Source organism: Epinephelus lanceolatus, chromosome 3, assembly GCF_041903045.1.
Source record: "Epinephelus lanceolatus isolate andai-2023 chromosome 3, ASM4190304v1, whole genome shotgun sequence".
Lineage (NCBI taxonomy): Eukaryota > Metazoa > Chordata > Actinopteri > Perciformes > Serranidae > Epinephelus > Epinephelus lanceolatus.
In genome coordinates, this window is record NC_135736.1 from 26,617,676 (window position 1) to 26,632,068 (window position 14,393).

The 14,393-nt window shown below is 42.7% G+C and overlaps 1 protein-coding gene across 4 annotated transcripts in view; it reads right to left on the minus strand.

Moving 5' to 3' along the window:
- Positions 1-14,393, minus strand: part of dclk2a (doublecortin-like kinase 2a) — a 67,004-nt gene that overhangs the window by 1,796 nt on the left and 50,815 nt on the right. For 2 of the 4 annotated variants that reach the window (XM_033624354.2, XM_033624353.2), the window contains exons 7-16: positions 12,517-12,604; positions 11,924-12,029; positions 9,993-10,050; positions 9,477-9,596; positions 9,249-9,395; positions 9,034-9,167; positions 7,182-7,259; positions 6,620-6,716; positions 3,800-3,880; positions 3,527-3,640 (exon numbers count right to left, since the gene is read on the minus strand). In XM_033624354.2, the coding sequence (XP_033480245.2) occupies positions 3,527-3,640; positions 3,800-3,880; positions 6,620-6,716; positions 7,182-7,259; positions 9,034-9,167; positions 9,249-9,395; positions 9,477-9,596; positions 9,993-10,050; positions 11,924-12,029; positions 12,517-12,604 (1,023 nt within the window). Of the gene's footprint in view, positions 1-2,693; positions 2,830-3,526; positions 3,641-3,799; positions 3,881-6,619; positions 6,717-7,181; positions 7,260-9,033; positions 9,168-9,248; positions 9,396-9,476; positions 9,597-9,992; positions 10,051-11,923; positions 12,030-12,516; positions 12,605-14,393 lie in introns of all 4 variants that reach the window. The other 2 variants (XR_004501556.2, XM_033624355.2) reach the window with 2 other exon arrangements.

The window sequence follows — 14,393 nt, forward strand, 5'->3', positions numbered from 1 at the left end:
ACAAAACAAAGTCAACACAACAAGCAATGATGGCCAGTGGACAGTTGCTGTTCCAGCTCAGTGCTAATCCTCTATGTCAGATCATTGAAACACAATTTGGTTTGGACCAAGTGAGCATTTGCATGTGAGAAGACTGAGCTGGAACAAACTTTCTATGAGTGACTAATTCAGGCAGAAACACGTGTCAGTTAGTACTAAGCTGTATTTACAGAAGTCTCAATACAGTGCGAGGTTAGGTATGAGTTAAATTTATTTTTGGATGTTCTAGTTTTAAAAGACGTGACTGGCATTGTTTTAGATCTCTCTGACTGTCAAGAAAACCCAGGGAAAGACCAAAACCAACAATCAACTGTTGCCTTTTTAGACTGGTAACTTATTCCTCTGTGCCATAGAGCTCAATTTTTGTCAATACATGCAAAAAACACCCATCAAAAACACAATCATGAGCCACACTGCTGCACTGGATGACATGCTCAGTAAACATGAGCTCTATAGTTTATTTTAACTCAGTCCCACATACACCAACCTGCTGCTGTAAATACTCACTAGTGCATCAAATATGTTTTAAAAGTCCGGTGTATAGGATTTAGGGTAGGGGTCGGCAACCTTTTCAATCAAAGAGGCCATTTTTGTAGCCACAAAGCATATTTAAGCCTTATAATGTAAGTAACACAGCCTATTATGTCTTAATTAGCCTTTACACATTACTAATAGGTCTAGATGAGCATTCAGTGATATGTGACACTACAAGGTGGCTACTCTGCAGTGGCCTATTAATAATAATTTGGTACGTGAAAGAAAAAACTCTGTCCACACACTACTGAATTCACTATTTACCTCCAAGACTTAATTTTTTGGATTTGAAGTCCATAGCTAGTTTAGCCAGGAAAACCAAAGACGAGCCACTGCTGTTTAGGTTCAGCAAAATTTATAGGAAAAGGTGCCAGGCCATGGAATTTGAAAATTAAAATGTTTAAAAAAATATTAATTATTAATTTTCATGTAAATTTTTTGGTCAAAGCCTCAGGGAGCCACTTGAGAGGGGCTAAGGAGCTGCATAAGGCTTTGGAGCCTCAGACTGCCTACCCCTGATGAAACATAATATAATAAGCATGTTTTCTTTTTGTGTGTATAATCACCTGAAAATAAGAATTTTTGTGTCTTTGTTACCTTAGAATGAGCCGTTTATATCTATATACATATCTATGACATGTTGCGCTGCCATGTTTCTACAGTAGCCCAGAACGGACAAACACTGGCTGTAGTGTGCACAACAAGAGCATCGGGGAAAAAACATTTTTTTCAATGTGAAACAGCCTAATTCAGGGTTTTTATCGGTTTAAATCACCTGGGGTCTAATTTATAAAACAATACTTAGGATCCAAACTAAAAATGACATGCGCCAAAAAATATTTTCTATATATTTCTACAATCAGGCTTCCACCTCACCTTCTCCATCATCAATTTCCTGTCTCCACAATGTTCTTAAGCATGGGTCAAAGTTTTGTCCATCAAGTCCACTTTTAAAGATCACAACCTCTGCATAGTAAATGGTGTACGCCACTTTCAGACCTCATTTTGTGCTTAGGCAATGTTTATAAATTAGACCCCTGGTCCATTTGTTTTCGAGAGGATGAGACCTCTGCGGATTGTTGGCCTCCCCGTAAAACCTCCTGAACAATGAACACTGAAGGGATTCTAACCAGAAGTTTCAGCTGGTTGCAATCTGCTGTTCTCCCCATTAGATGCCATTAAATCCTCCTAAATCTTACACACTGGACCTTTCATCCCCGGCTGAAAAAGAGTCCCTAACACATGCTTTTTGAGTGAGGTTTACTGAAAACACGCTCAGCTGTTTGAAAATGAAAGTTAGTATTTGTTACCCACTAGCTTGGAACAAACTGGCTTGGGGGCTGAGAATCACTTACAGTATAAAGAGACGGACTAATGTTGGCTTTGGTCTTTTCATAGAATTTGATCTTGATAAGGAAAATAGAGAATAATGTCAGTCTTGTCCTTTAAAGTGGTGAGGGGAAGGCAATAAAGCCACACTGGTTTGCATCCATCTCTGCAAATTCAAACTCCAGAATGGTTTAAGCACACTTCCTAATTTTCCCCACAAGGTGGCACCAGAGTACCATTATTTGCAGCCATTATGAGCCACCAATGATGGAACTGTGGACCCTCAGCAAGCTGATTTTAAGGAGCTATTTTGAATGAGATCAATACCAAACAATAAATAACGGCAGAGAGGGAGGCAAATTAAACTGCTCTTGCATTAGCTTGCATTAGCGCTGTAAACATGCTAAATAACCTCAGTGACAATGCAATTAAACAAACACATCCTTCAAAACACAGACGATTATTTTTCACATCCCATGGAAGTTTTGATCGATACAAATGGGATGAAATGTGAGCGAAGGCGCAGAATGAGCAGTATGAAAACAGCCGAGAGGGGTAAATCCAGGACAGAGCGAATGTGGAGAGAGTGTTACTGAGGCCCACATCAGCTGGTTATTGAGAGCAGTTACTGCAGCTGGCGGTTGAAGAAGAGGGGCAGGAGGCCTGAGAAAGAGACAGGAAGGAAGGGGAGGGGTGGGTGGGAGTTGTTATAGATGAAGGGAAGTGGACGAAGGGAAGGGCGATGGCTGGAAAGGAAGAAGAGAGGCAGGGGGGGGGTATGCAGTGTGTACCCTGCTCTCAGCTCCAGGCGTCCCCTTTGGTCCTGGGTCGGGTGTGAGGGAGGGGTGAGGAGGAGGGAGGAGGAAGAGGATGGAGAGGAGGAGGAGGAGGAGGGGCCGAGGCCAGGGCCCGCGTTTACACCTCAAACTGTCAAATGAGATTTACAACAAGAAATGAGGCTCTTTGCAGCAACCATCAAATCAGATTTCTAATTAGACACTTCCCCTTCCCCCCCGTCCCTGCTTTCAGCTCAGACAGACAGACTGAAGAGAGTGGGCTGATGGGTGGTGTGACCTGATGAGATGAGGAGTGGAGAAAGTCGAACTGTACAACAGGAAATGATGCAAGTGAGGCTTGAAAGGGGCATGAAGGAAGGATGTGATTGCTACAGGAATGACTTCTTGCGCCCTGTCCAAGTTCTTCCATCATTCCATCTCTACAATCCTGTCTGACATGTTTACAGCAGCATAAGTTGTTTATGAGTTGTCTCTGGACGATGATTGAGGTCAGTTATTCTTGGCCCGGTGATTAAGTGGGCGTGAGATTCATATAAAGTGAATCAGAAGGAGCTCAATCTTCTGTATTTGGGTCAGACATTCACAACCAAATGGGTGGTTTGGAAAAGGGCCCAATATGTTCAAGCTGCTTCAGACACCTTGTCAGTTACTGTTAAACCCATGTCAAAAGGTGTCACTGAAAGTCAACGATTTCATGGCGGTCATAAGGGTTCTCTCTGAAAAGGGCTGCAGTAAATCTCAGAAAAATTAGGCAAACGTCTAACAGTCATTTTTACTGAATTGCAAATCATTCATATGCTGGTTGGTGAATGTTTCTAGGTGCTTACCATGATGACGTTCACCCCAGCTGTGGTGTTGTTGTGCTTTGGCGCAGTGTTAAAGTGTGTCTTCAGTTTACCTGTGACCTCCATCTTCATGTTGTCCTCCATGACTGCGTCGTCCTATGTACACACGAACATGCAATGAGGTGAAGTGGTACCATGGGTTTTCCACACAAGAAACTTTCTGAATGTACAGACGCACAAAAGTGACGACACACTGAGAAGTTGTTTGTACACATATACATGCCAGTACAAAGAAAAAACGGGGCTGTGAAATACCGTGACCCAAGGGTGGGAGAGGATGTCTTGTGCTGTGTATCGAGCCTCAACGTTGACCTGCAGCATCTTTCCGATCAGCTCCTGTAAGAAAACACAACGCAGTTTAGACACCGAAGCTAAACATTCTTTTAATTCTACATCAGAGGCATCCCTCGACTGGTCACTGTGACTTTACTTTAACAACACACATACACACAATAAGGTAGGGTTGGGCCATTATTTGATATTATAATCATATTATACTACTGCTTTACAAATTCTGTTATCTATCTTAACAACTTAAAAATAGGTTGACATTTCAGTCAGGAACACCTTAATAAAACTTTATTTCCATTTGCAGTATTATATTTGGCGGTATGGCTCTGTTCTGGGGCCTCTTTGCCTTTCCTTGGGCCTACGCAGAAGGCCTCTTCCACATGCCTACATGGAAAGCTTAAGGCGAAGAGACCACACCACTCTGCCCTTCCATGTGCAAATCAGGAAAGCTTAAGGCAGAGAGAGAGAGACAACCTCCCTGCCCTTCCATGTGCAACTGGGGAAAGCCTACAGCAGAGAGAGCACACCTCTCTGCCCCTCCATGTGCAAATGAGGAAAGCTTAAGGCAGAGAGAGCACACCTCTCTGCCTTTCCATGTGCAGACAAGGAAAGCCTTAAGGCAGAGAGAACAAACCTCCATGCCCTTCCATGCCCCTACATGTAAAGCCTAAGGCAGGAAGAGCAGCAGCAAAGACCCGCGGGAACAGAACAGAGCAGCATCAATGACAAACAGAAATGACATTGAGAAGTCAGACACAGCATGAAAAGGAGGAGCTGGGGTGGAGGCGGGTTGCAAAGCAGCTTGCAGAGGAAACAGCAACAGTAGGCAGGCCAGAGCAGTTTAAATAGGGCACCCTGAAGGAGATTCACCAATTGGTTGCATGGAAAAGGATCGTGATCTATCAGCTGACTCCCTTCCATCAATCAGCTGCTCCATCAGTTGATTGGCTGTTTGAGATCAGCTGATGTAGCTATGATGTGAGCTGAGCTTGACACTGTGTCCTGCCTGAACTAACGCTATGCTCAATTTTTTGTCACACACATATGCAATAATCAGTTTTTTTGAATGCTCGGCAGCAGCTCTCCACAACAAGCTGAATACTGCACGCATTAGTTAAGTTGATATGTTCAATGTGTTAGCAAGCAACCGCCTGTTTACACAACCAGCAGTCACGAAGCAACATCAGCATTCATACAGAGTCACGTTTTTGGCTGCTTGATGAATGTAACTCTAACATTCACTCTCTTTTATTCTCCACAAACTCCTGAGGGAAATATCTGGCTTTTAAGACACTAAATGCTCCACCATGTTCACCCGCTGGTCATTAATTGTGTCTGTCTGCTGTTTGGTGCTGGGGCAAGAAGCTTACAGTATGTTTTTCGAACTTTCTTGCTGAAAACAGCTGCCTGCTGCAGCTAAACCACACAGATAAAAGCAGTGAGAGTGAACCAAAACACTAAAGTTGCAGGCCATAAACCCAAAGCAATAAGCTGAAAGAGGCTAAAGGCTCCATAGAGCTGTGGGAACTTTATAGTCATGTGTAATCACATTTCATAGCACCATCACTTCACATCACAGAATGTTCATATATAAATACTGATTAATGCAACAATTAGTATTCAATGTTTGATTTACATACACCTGCTATAAAGTGACATATACTGGCAGCAGAAAAACTACCTTAAAATGAGCGTGAACACAGTGCAGCATTGTTAACATCCACTGTCCGCTTTGTGTGCACTCACAAAGTCAAAGTCAGCCTTTCTTAAATTTACATCTGCACTGCTACACGACTGCAAGTAGTTTTACGCTGTGGTGTCTATAACTGTGCACTTGTCGACAGTGACAAGGCCACTGTAATAGCAGTGGGTTTAATTAGCAGTTTGATCTTGCATGCTGAGCCCAGGCTGTCACCTTAATACATGACATTAATTGAGCGCGTTGGAGGGGTTTCTGTGTCCCTCAGCAGACAGTAGTCATTCAAGTAATGTGAAATGTGTAGATGTTAAATCTATAACATTAATTTTAAGAACTATTATAGAATTTTTACGACCACTATATGCAGCTGAACTTAATACTTGTTACACGTTGTGTAAGGGCTCATTTATGCTCAATGTTAAATACGGATCCGGATACGGACGGAGCCTTATGTCCGTGCTCTGCGTTCATTTCGTCCGTATTTCTGCATGTTTCCATAAAGCTTACGGATACGGGCCAAACGGAGCAGTACCACCAGAAACCGTGGGGGCAGTGTTGCTGTCACTACCCGATACGTAGCTCTAGTGAGACACGAAGACGAAATAACAATTCAATTTCTCTCATCAGCAGTACTAGAGAAAAGAATTCTCCGTCCTCCAGTCGCGTTGTATTTAACGGCCTCACCGACCACCGCCTCCTACAACGCTGCTTCTATTTTTGTCTTTTATGCAAGAGGTACATTATCAATATCTCCTCCACAGTCACCATGTTTGTTTTTGAGTTTGTTGTTGTCATAAACTTTTGACGCTGGGCTGCCTCCTGGTGGATATATTGGTTAACATCCATGCCAACGTAAATGGCGCATGGAAGTATGTGGGCAGTGACGGTAGCATCGTTTGAAACAGATGTATACATTTTCATATGTAAAGGGAGCATAAATGAGCCCTAAGGGTTATGATTAGACCATGCATCGGTTAGTGTGATCCTCCATGAAAATTATCAAGAGGGACATAAATGAACACAAGTTGTTGTTGTTGGTGGTGGTGGTGGGAGTGTACGTGTGTGTGTGTGTCTTTGGTCCCAACCTTGGCTGAATCAGTGATGTTATCCCAGTAGGGACTGGGAAAGTCCAGTTGCCCCTGAAGGATCTGGTCAAACAGATCTTCCTGCAGGTTACTCTCACTAAAAGGAAAGACACACAAACAGTGAACAGAAATTCATAATGTCTTACCCAGCACACATGGCATACGTCTACATTCTGAAAAAACTTGCATTGTTTGTACTGCACTTTGCATAATAGTTAATTGCCTCACCTGAAAGCAACGGTTTAATTATGTGTTTATTATAATAACTGCGGAGTGTTATACAAATAAACATGGATTACATTAATATAAGTCGAATCCCTCCCACACTGTGACTGCAGGAGGACAATCTTTAACATGACAGCTAATCACAGCAACTGTTTGTCTATGTAGCACAAGACACTGACAGGTATGACAAACAAATTACCAGATAATATGACTGAAATCATTTTCATATCATCATCATCATGTTTATATTATCCACTAGGTGCCGTGAGTAAATAGTTTTGACGTGGTCTGATTCAGTTTAAACATGAACTTTACGATATGAATTGAGCAGGAGTACCTTCTAAATGGAGGGAAGCCACACAGAAGGATGTAGGTGATGACACCTGCAGCCCAGATATCCACCTTCAGACCATAACTGTGGAAACAGAGGGGCAATGGAAAAGTTCAGTTAGGATAAATGGGTCAGTTCACCCCAAAATCAAAACACTTATTTTTCCTTTAACCTGTAGTGCAATTTATCAGTCTAGATTGTTTTGGTGTGAGTTGCAGAGTAATCGCAATGTCAGCCGTAGAGAGGAAAAGCAGCAGCTCCATATCTTACAAAATGTATTGGTTGCACAATTGTGGCAAGGATCAAAACAAACAGAACTCCAGCGCTTGCAGGTAGTTGTTCTGGTTTAATGTGGACAAAACACAAGCAAAGGCATTTCAGCTCAAAGCCACTGTCAGTGTATCTATTCATGGACGAGAGGCTTGTGCTTGTGAAAGCACAAGATGTAAACCTCCTCGGCTGAGCTGTAACGTTAGCTAGCTCAGTGATGCTAGGTTTGCTAGTAGTAGATGCATGCTTTCTTTTGTGCAGTGATACGATGAGTGGTTGTAGTTCAGTAGAAAGAAAATAGTTCCTACATGAAACTGCTCACAACATGGTCTGTGAAGTATCTGGGTCATGATTTTGTAAAGTGACATTGCTTTTTCAAATGTATTTTTTTGGCAGTACCACAAGCCCAGCGACATTTAGTTTAATTTAGGGCTGTCGAAATAACGCGTTAATTCCGATGAATTAATGAAAATAATAAAATAACGCGTTAAAAAAAAAAAAAAAAAAAAACGCAGATTATTATGTTTTCGTGGTGCCCTTTGACCTGGTGCGTCATTGAACGCCACAGTGGCTTTGTCACATGATGGAGGCAGACGAGACAGCGCTGCTTGGCTCTGAGAATGGAACATTTGCATTTAAAAACATCCAGATGGAACTGTTGATCGGAGCACAATAAGGAATTTTCATACTATCAGAGCACTTCAAGCCTGAAATATCACCTCAACACAAAGCTTTAGCAGCGAACGCGGAGGTCTGAGCTAGCACAGCCTCTGATGCTAACACTAGCAGCCAGCCTCATCAAGCCACATTTGACTAGGTGTTTAGACTCAAACTGAGTAAATCTACCTGTGACCAACTAACTCTGTTTCAAAATGGACTGCAATGGACTGCAGACCAGTTTCGGCATAAGAGGACAGGGGGACAATTGTGTCCAAAATCCAGCAGCTTTACGACACATCTGCCAAAATTCATTTGAATTTAAATTTTTTAAATACTTCCACAGCAGAAGTTTATGTATGCGATTCATTTAGATTAATTAATCACAGAGCATTTAATTAATTTGATTCATTTCTTTTAATTGCTTGACTGCCCTGGTTTCATTATAATGGAGAGAAGGCAGACATCTCTACAGCTGATATCTCCAAGACTCAGCTACTCACACCAAAACAATATAGACTGATAAACAGCACAACAGGAAAAATGTTTTTATGATTTTGGGGTGAACTGTCCCTTTAAGGATTACCTTCAGCTAAATAGCTTACAGCAAACCATTCCCCTGCTCCATCAACCCAGTGACTGACTGGATATAAAACAGTGAATTAAGTAAATCACACTGACATTTTCAAAAGGCAAGGTTTTCAATCTACTATAATGATACAGAAAACACCACAACAACCATTTATGCACAAAATACCAACCTCCTTTTAATCTTCATATGGCTGATTACAACATAGCTGTGTAACAAACCCACAGTTCCACTTGTACATAGAACAGATGTTTTCATTTAAACCAAATCACAGATGATTAAAAACATGCATGTTTCTCTGTAACAAGCACCCTCCCTAGTGAAATACATAATCTATCTTACCCAGATTCGGAGATGATTTCTGGAGCCACATATGTAGGAGTCCCACATACAGTATACAGAGGTCCTTCCACCACTGTGGCCAGGCCAAAGTCTCCCAGTTTCAATGACTTGGTGCCATTGGGATACTCAAACACCTAAAATGAATTTCATACTTGGTTAAAGCCCACTGAGCAGATGGATTTGTACGAAAGAAACTGGTGCGTGTAAATATATACCAGCAAGTTCTCTGGTTTGATGTCTCTGTGGACGATGTTGGTGCTGTGCAGGTATTTCAGAGCCTCAGCAAGATTGTACACCATGACACTGGCGTCTCTCTCTGTGTATTTGGCCGAGGAGGTGATGGCATCGAATAAATCTCCTCCCTGTGCCGAAAAAGTGGTTAACCATCAAACAGAGTGATGAGGACTGTGCAGTGACATCGCCACCGTTAGCCTCTACTGTACCTTGACAAGCTCCATAACCAGGTAGAGTTCAGAGGGAGTGTCCACCTCCTCTATCAGCATGATGATGTTGGGGTGTTTGACCTTCCGCAGCACTGCAACCTCGTTCTCTATGAGGTGCTCCTGGAAACACACAAGGACAAATAAGCGACATTACTGCATGCCCCAGTACACAGGATTTACACAGAGCCATTATGCTAATAAAAAGACACTGCATTGTTGATTGAATCTGAATTTGTGTCAAGGATGTGTGATTCAGCATGTGTCCCTGTCTGAGTGTGAAAGTGTGAAGATAATTTGAGTTAGGTGCTGAATAAAATATCACCGGCCTAATCTAACTGTGTGGGATAAGAGGATCAGAGACACACACGGGTGACACTTTGGTGTGAGTGTAGGTGGGTGTTAATAATGCACAGTGGAACGCTAACATATGACCCTTACTTACAAGGGTCTGAGAGCAAAATACACAAAGAAGAGAGAAGGAGATAATGAAGGGGGAAAAAAAAGATAGAGCGAGACCTTTCCACTGCACTTGGCTTTGTCGATGATCTTCAGTGCAAACTCTTTTCCTGTGGACCTGAACAGAGACAGTGCAATTAGGGCCAAGGGTGAAAAAACAGCACTGACGCAGCAACAATGTCTGTAATTCAAATCAAGTGCACACAAGAGAGTCTCAGTTACAGTGAGCAGGAGCGCTGCCACAGAGTTACTGGAAAGGTATGTTAGCTGCACCGGCCAAGTTTACACAATGAGCAGAGATACAGGCAGGCTCAACAAGAATCTGAGAACACATACTTAAAGAGAAACTTAACACCAGGGAGGAGAACAGTGTTTCACTGCCATGTCAGGTTGAAGGTTTCAAGTTTGTTCCACCTCCCATCAGATGTGAGCTCTGCTGCATCCGTAACCACACCCGACAGTGATGTCATTTCTATACCACCGCAGCAAGCTGAGAAGTCAAATCACTGGAGATTTAACCGATCCAGAGGTTTTCTTTTGTTTTTTCATTGTTTCTTATTGCAAAATATACATAATGAAAACGCTACAACTCGAAGGTTCCCTACAGAGTTTTTGACCACTAGTGGTGCCATGGAGCGATGTTTTGATTAGGGCTGCCCGCTGAAAGTCAAATATTCAAATAATCATTTGGAGACCCATCAATCGACTGAGATTCTTCAAGTTAAGCAGTCACTCAGCAGCTAAATCTGCGGACTTTTCGGTCCCCAGATTTAGCTGCAAAGTGAGCTTCCATTTTCATGCTGCTCTCCAGTGCAGGCAGCTGCAGACCCAGACCCAGAGCGAGTCTGAGTGGAAGAGAGGCTTTGCCCAGCCAGGCTCAGAGATAACATTAGCTTCTGCTTCTGTCTAGATGTGGCACATTAGCAGCTCACAGCAGCTTGATACAATACAGTCTGACTTTTGTTTGATATCTAGTGTCTGCAAAAACTGTTGCACATTTTCCGTTCCATCCTTAGCATAATTAACACACACTATCTTGGAGCATTAGCTGGCTTGTTCACTATATAATGTGAACACTGCTGTCACCTCAAACACCTGTTCAAACTCTCAAACTCAAATAAAAGGAACAAATTGTCAAATATTTGTACTGAGCAGATCAATCAGATTCGACTGACATAATGTTGAGTCGGGTAAAGCTCTAGTTTTGATGAGTGGGTTCCTGTTTTGTTTGCATCTCCTGCTTAATAACACACATGAGGACGCAATTGTGCGCACTTGAGCATGCAAGTCATACAACACACTCCTGCAAACTGTTTTCCCCGATTACGAAATGTAGCAATGCACTAGCAAAAGCCAGGGATGTATGAATGTAGTAAACATAAGCCAAGTCATTCTTCACCTTAGGAAACAGTATAGCTTTTGATCAGCTACATCACAGTCTCACAGTCTTTATTCAAGACTATAAGATGCTGCTGAGGGCTCAGAGAGCTAGTAGGTGGAACTTAGAAAAACATTTACAAAGCTAAATGTGACCAAAATAAACTGAGTAAGGAAATTAATTCAGCATTGTTTCCTTGACTTCAATGATACACACAATGCATTTGGGTCACAAATACTTGCTGTAAACAACTGTTTGTTTACAAGGTACTTCACTGGAAACTTTAAGTTCTTTCCAGGAAGGTGCATCAGATTGTGAACACACACACTTTTGAGGCCTCCTCTCATCATCATCTCTCCCTTCTGCCCGAGCACTGTGTTGACTCACAGATTAAAAGGCTAATGAAGTGAATTCACCGCTGGGTTTAATCTGTGGGATATTTCTGTCTCCACAATGCCTGTCATCAGGACTTAAAAACCCTGATGGAGCAGTTACCGCACGCAACGCACGTCTTATTAAGCTGCACAACGCGGCACCCTGTGGTGAGATCACTGCAGACAGCTGCCAACTGTGCACTAAACATTCGCACATTGAGTTAATGCGTTGCACCTACCTCTCCACACACTCTTTGACCACGGCGAAGTTGCCATCTCCGATGACTTTGCCAATCTTGTATTTTTCTAAGATGGTGGAGGCAGGCAGGTAGCGGTTCCCATTAACTGCTGAGGAGAGACAGAGGTTACAACAGGCAACAGACAGGATGTTTATTAAAGCTAACGGAGCTCTGGCAGGAACTCAACCAGTTCTCAGACTGAATTAAGAGACCACATGCTGTGCAACAAAACAACACAGGCACCAAGATGCACAGCGATCTCTACTAGTCATCCTGTGGCAATTAACGAAGTGAACATTAATATTATATCTCCACACACACACACACACACAGCCTTAGAATCATTTAGGTAAGTATCTGTTCACACAGCAGCAGGATGTTACCCTCCACACACTCCTTGTCACTTTTGCTGGATAAGCAAATTGTGAAATGTGCCCTGATGGGAAAGCTGAGGATCAATTTTATGTGATAGTCAATGTCACTTCTACATGCTGGAGGGTGAGGGAGTCCATGCAATAGTGTCTTAGTTGGCAGATCAGGTGAATGACTCAGACAAAAAAGCAGAGGAGAGGGAAGGAGAGGAGAGGACGTACCCTCTGGACTCAGCCGATTGGTTTGCTCCTGGTGATTGTTCAACGAGCCATTTACATTTGAGGACGAGATGTGATGTGATGGAGGGGTCTGCAGGATGCAAAAAGACACAAAAATAGAGATGAGCACTTGGCCTGAAACAAAACCCACAGACAAGTCACCATGGAAATCTTAGGCATGAAAACTTGCTATACATGGATCAAAGATCGATGATTTGATGGGGCATATTTTTTGTTACCTTGACTTACAGTACAGGCCAAAAGTTTGGACACACCTTCTCATTCAATGCGTTTTCTTTATTTTCATGACTATTTACATTGTAGATTCTCACTGAAGGCATTAAAACTATGAATGAACACATGTGGAGTTATGTACTTAACAAAAAAAGGTGAAATAACTGAAAACATGTTTTATATTCTAGTTACTTCAAAATAGCCACCCTTTGCTCTGATTACTGCTTTGCACACTCTTGGCATTCTCTCCATGAGCTTCAAGAGGTAGTCACCTGAAATGGTTTTCCGACAATCTTGAAGGAGTTCCCAGAGGTGTTTAGCACTTGTTGGCCCCTTTGCCTTCACTCTGCGGTCCAGCTCACCCCAAACCATCTGGATTGGGTTCAGGTCCGGTGACTGTGGAGGCCAGGTCATCTGCCGCAGCACTCCATCACTCTCCTTCTTGGTCAAATAGCCCTTACACAGCCTGGAGGTGTGTTTGGGGTCATTGTCCTGTTGAAAAATAAATGATCGTCCAACTAAACGCAAACCGGATGGGATGGCATGTCGCTGCAGGATGCTGTGGTAGCCATGCTGGTTCAGTGTGCCTTCAATTTTGAATAAATCCCCAACAGTGTCACCAGCAAAACACCCCCACACCATCACACCTCCTCCTCCATGCTTCACAGTGGGAACCAGGCATGTGGAATCCATCCGTTCACCTTTTCTGTGTCTCACAAAGACACGGCGGTTGGAACCAAAGATCTCAAATTTGGACTCATCAGACCAAAGCACAGATTTCCACTGGTCTAATGTCCATTCCTTGTGTTTCTTGGCCCAAACAAATCTCTTCTGCTTGTTGCCTCTCCTTAGCAGTGGTTTCCTAGCAGCTATTTGACCATGAAGGCCTGACTGGCGCAGTCTCCTCTTAACAGTTGTTCTAGAGATGGGTCTGCTGCTAGAACTCTGTGTGGCATTCATCTGGTCTCTGATCTGAGCTGCTGTTAACTTGCCATTTCTGAGGCTGGTGACTCGGATGAACTTATCCTCAGAAGCAGAGGTGACTCTTGGTCTTCCTTTCCTGGGTCGGTCCTCATGTGTGCCAGTTTCGTTGTAGCGCTTGATGGTTTTTGCGACTCCACTTGGGGACACATTTAAAGTTTTTGCAATTTTCCGGACTGACTGACCTTCATTTCTTAAAGTAATGATGGCCACTCGTTTTTCTTTAATTAGCTGATTGGTTCTTGCCATAATATGAATTTTAACAGTTGTCCAATAGGGCTGTCGGCTGTGTATTAACCTGACTTCTGCACAACACAACTGATGGTCCCAACCCCATTGATAAAGCAAGAAATTCCACTAATTAACCCTGATAAGGCACACCTGTGAAGTGGAAACCATTTCAGGTGACTACCTCTTGAAGCTCATGGAGAGAATGCCAAGAGTGTGCAAAGCAGTAATCAGAGCAAAGGGTGGCTATTTTGAAGAAACTAGAATATAAAACATGTTTTCAGTTATTTCACCTTTTTTTGTTAAGTACATAACTCCACATGTGTTCATTCATAGTTTTGATGCCTTCAGTGAGAATCTACCATGTAAATAGTCATGAAAATAAAGAAAACGCATTGAATGAGAAGGTGTGTCCAAAGTTTTGGCCTGTACTGTAT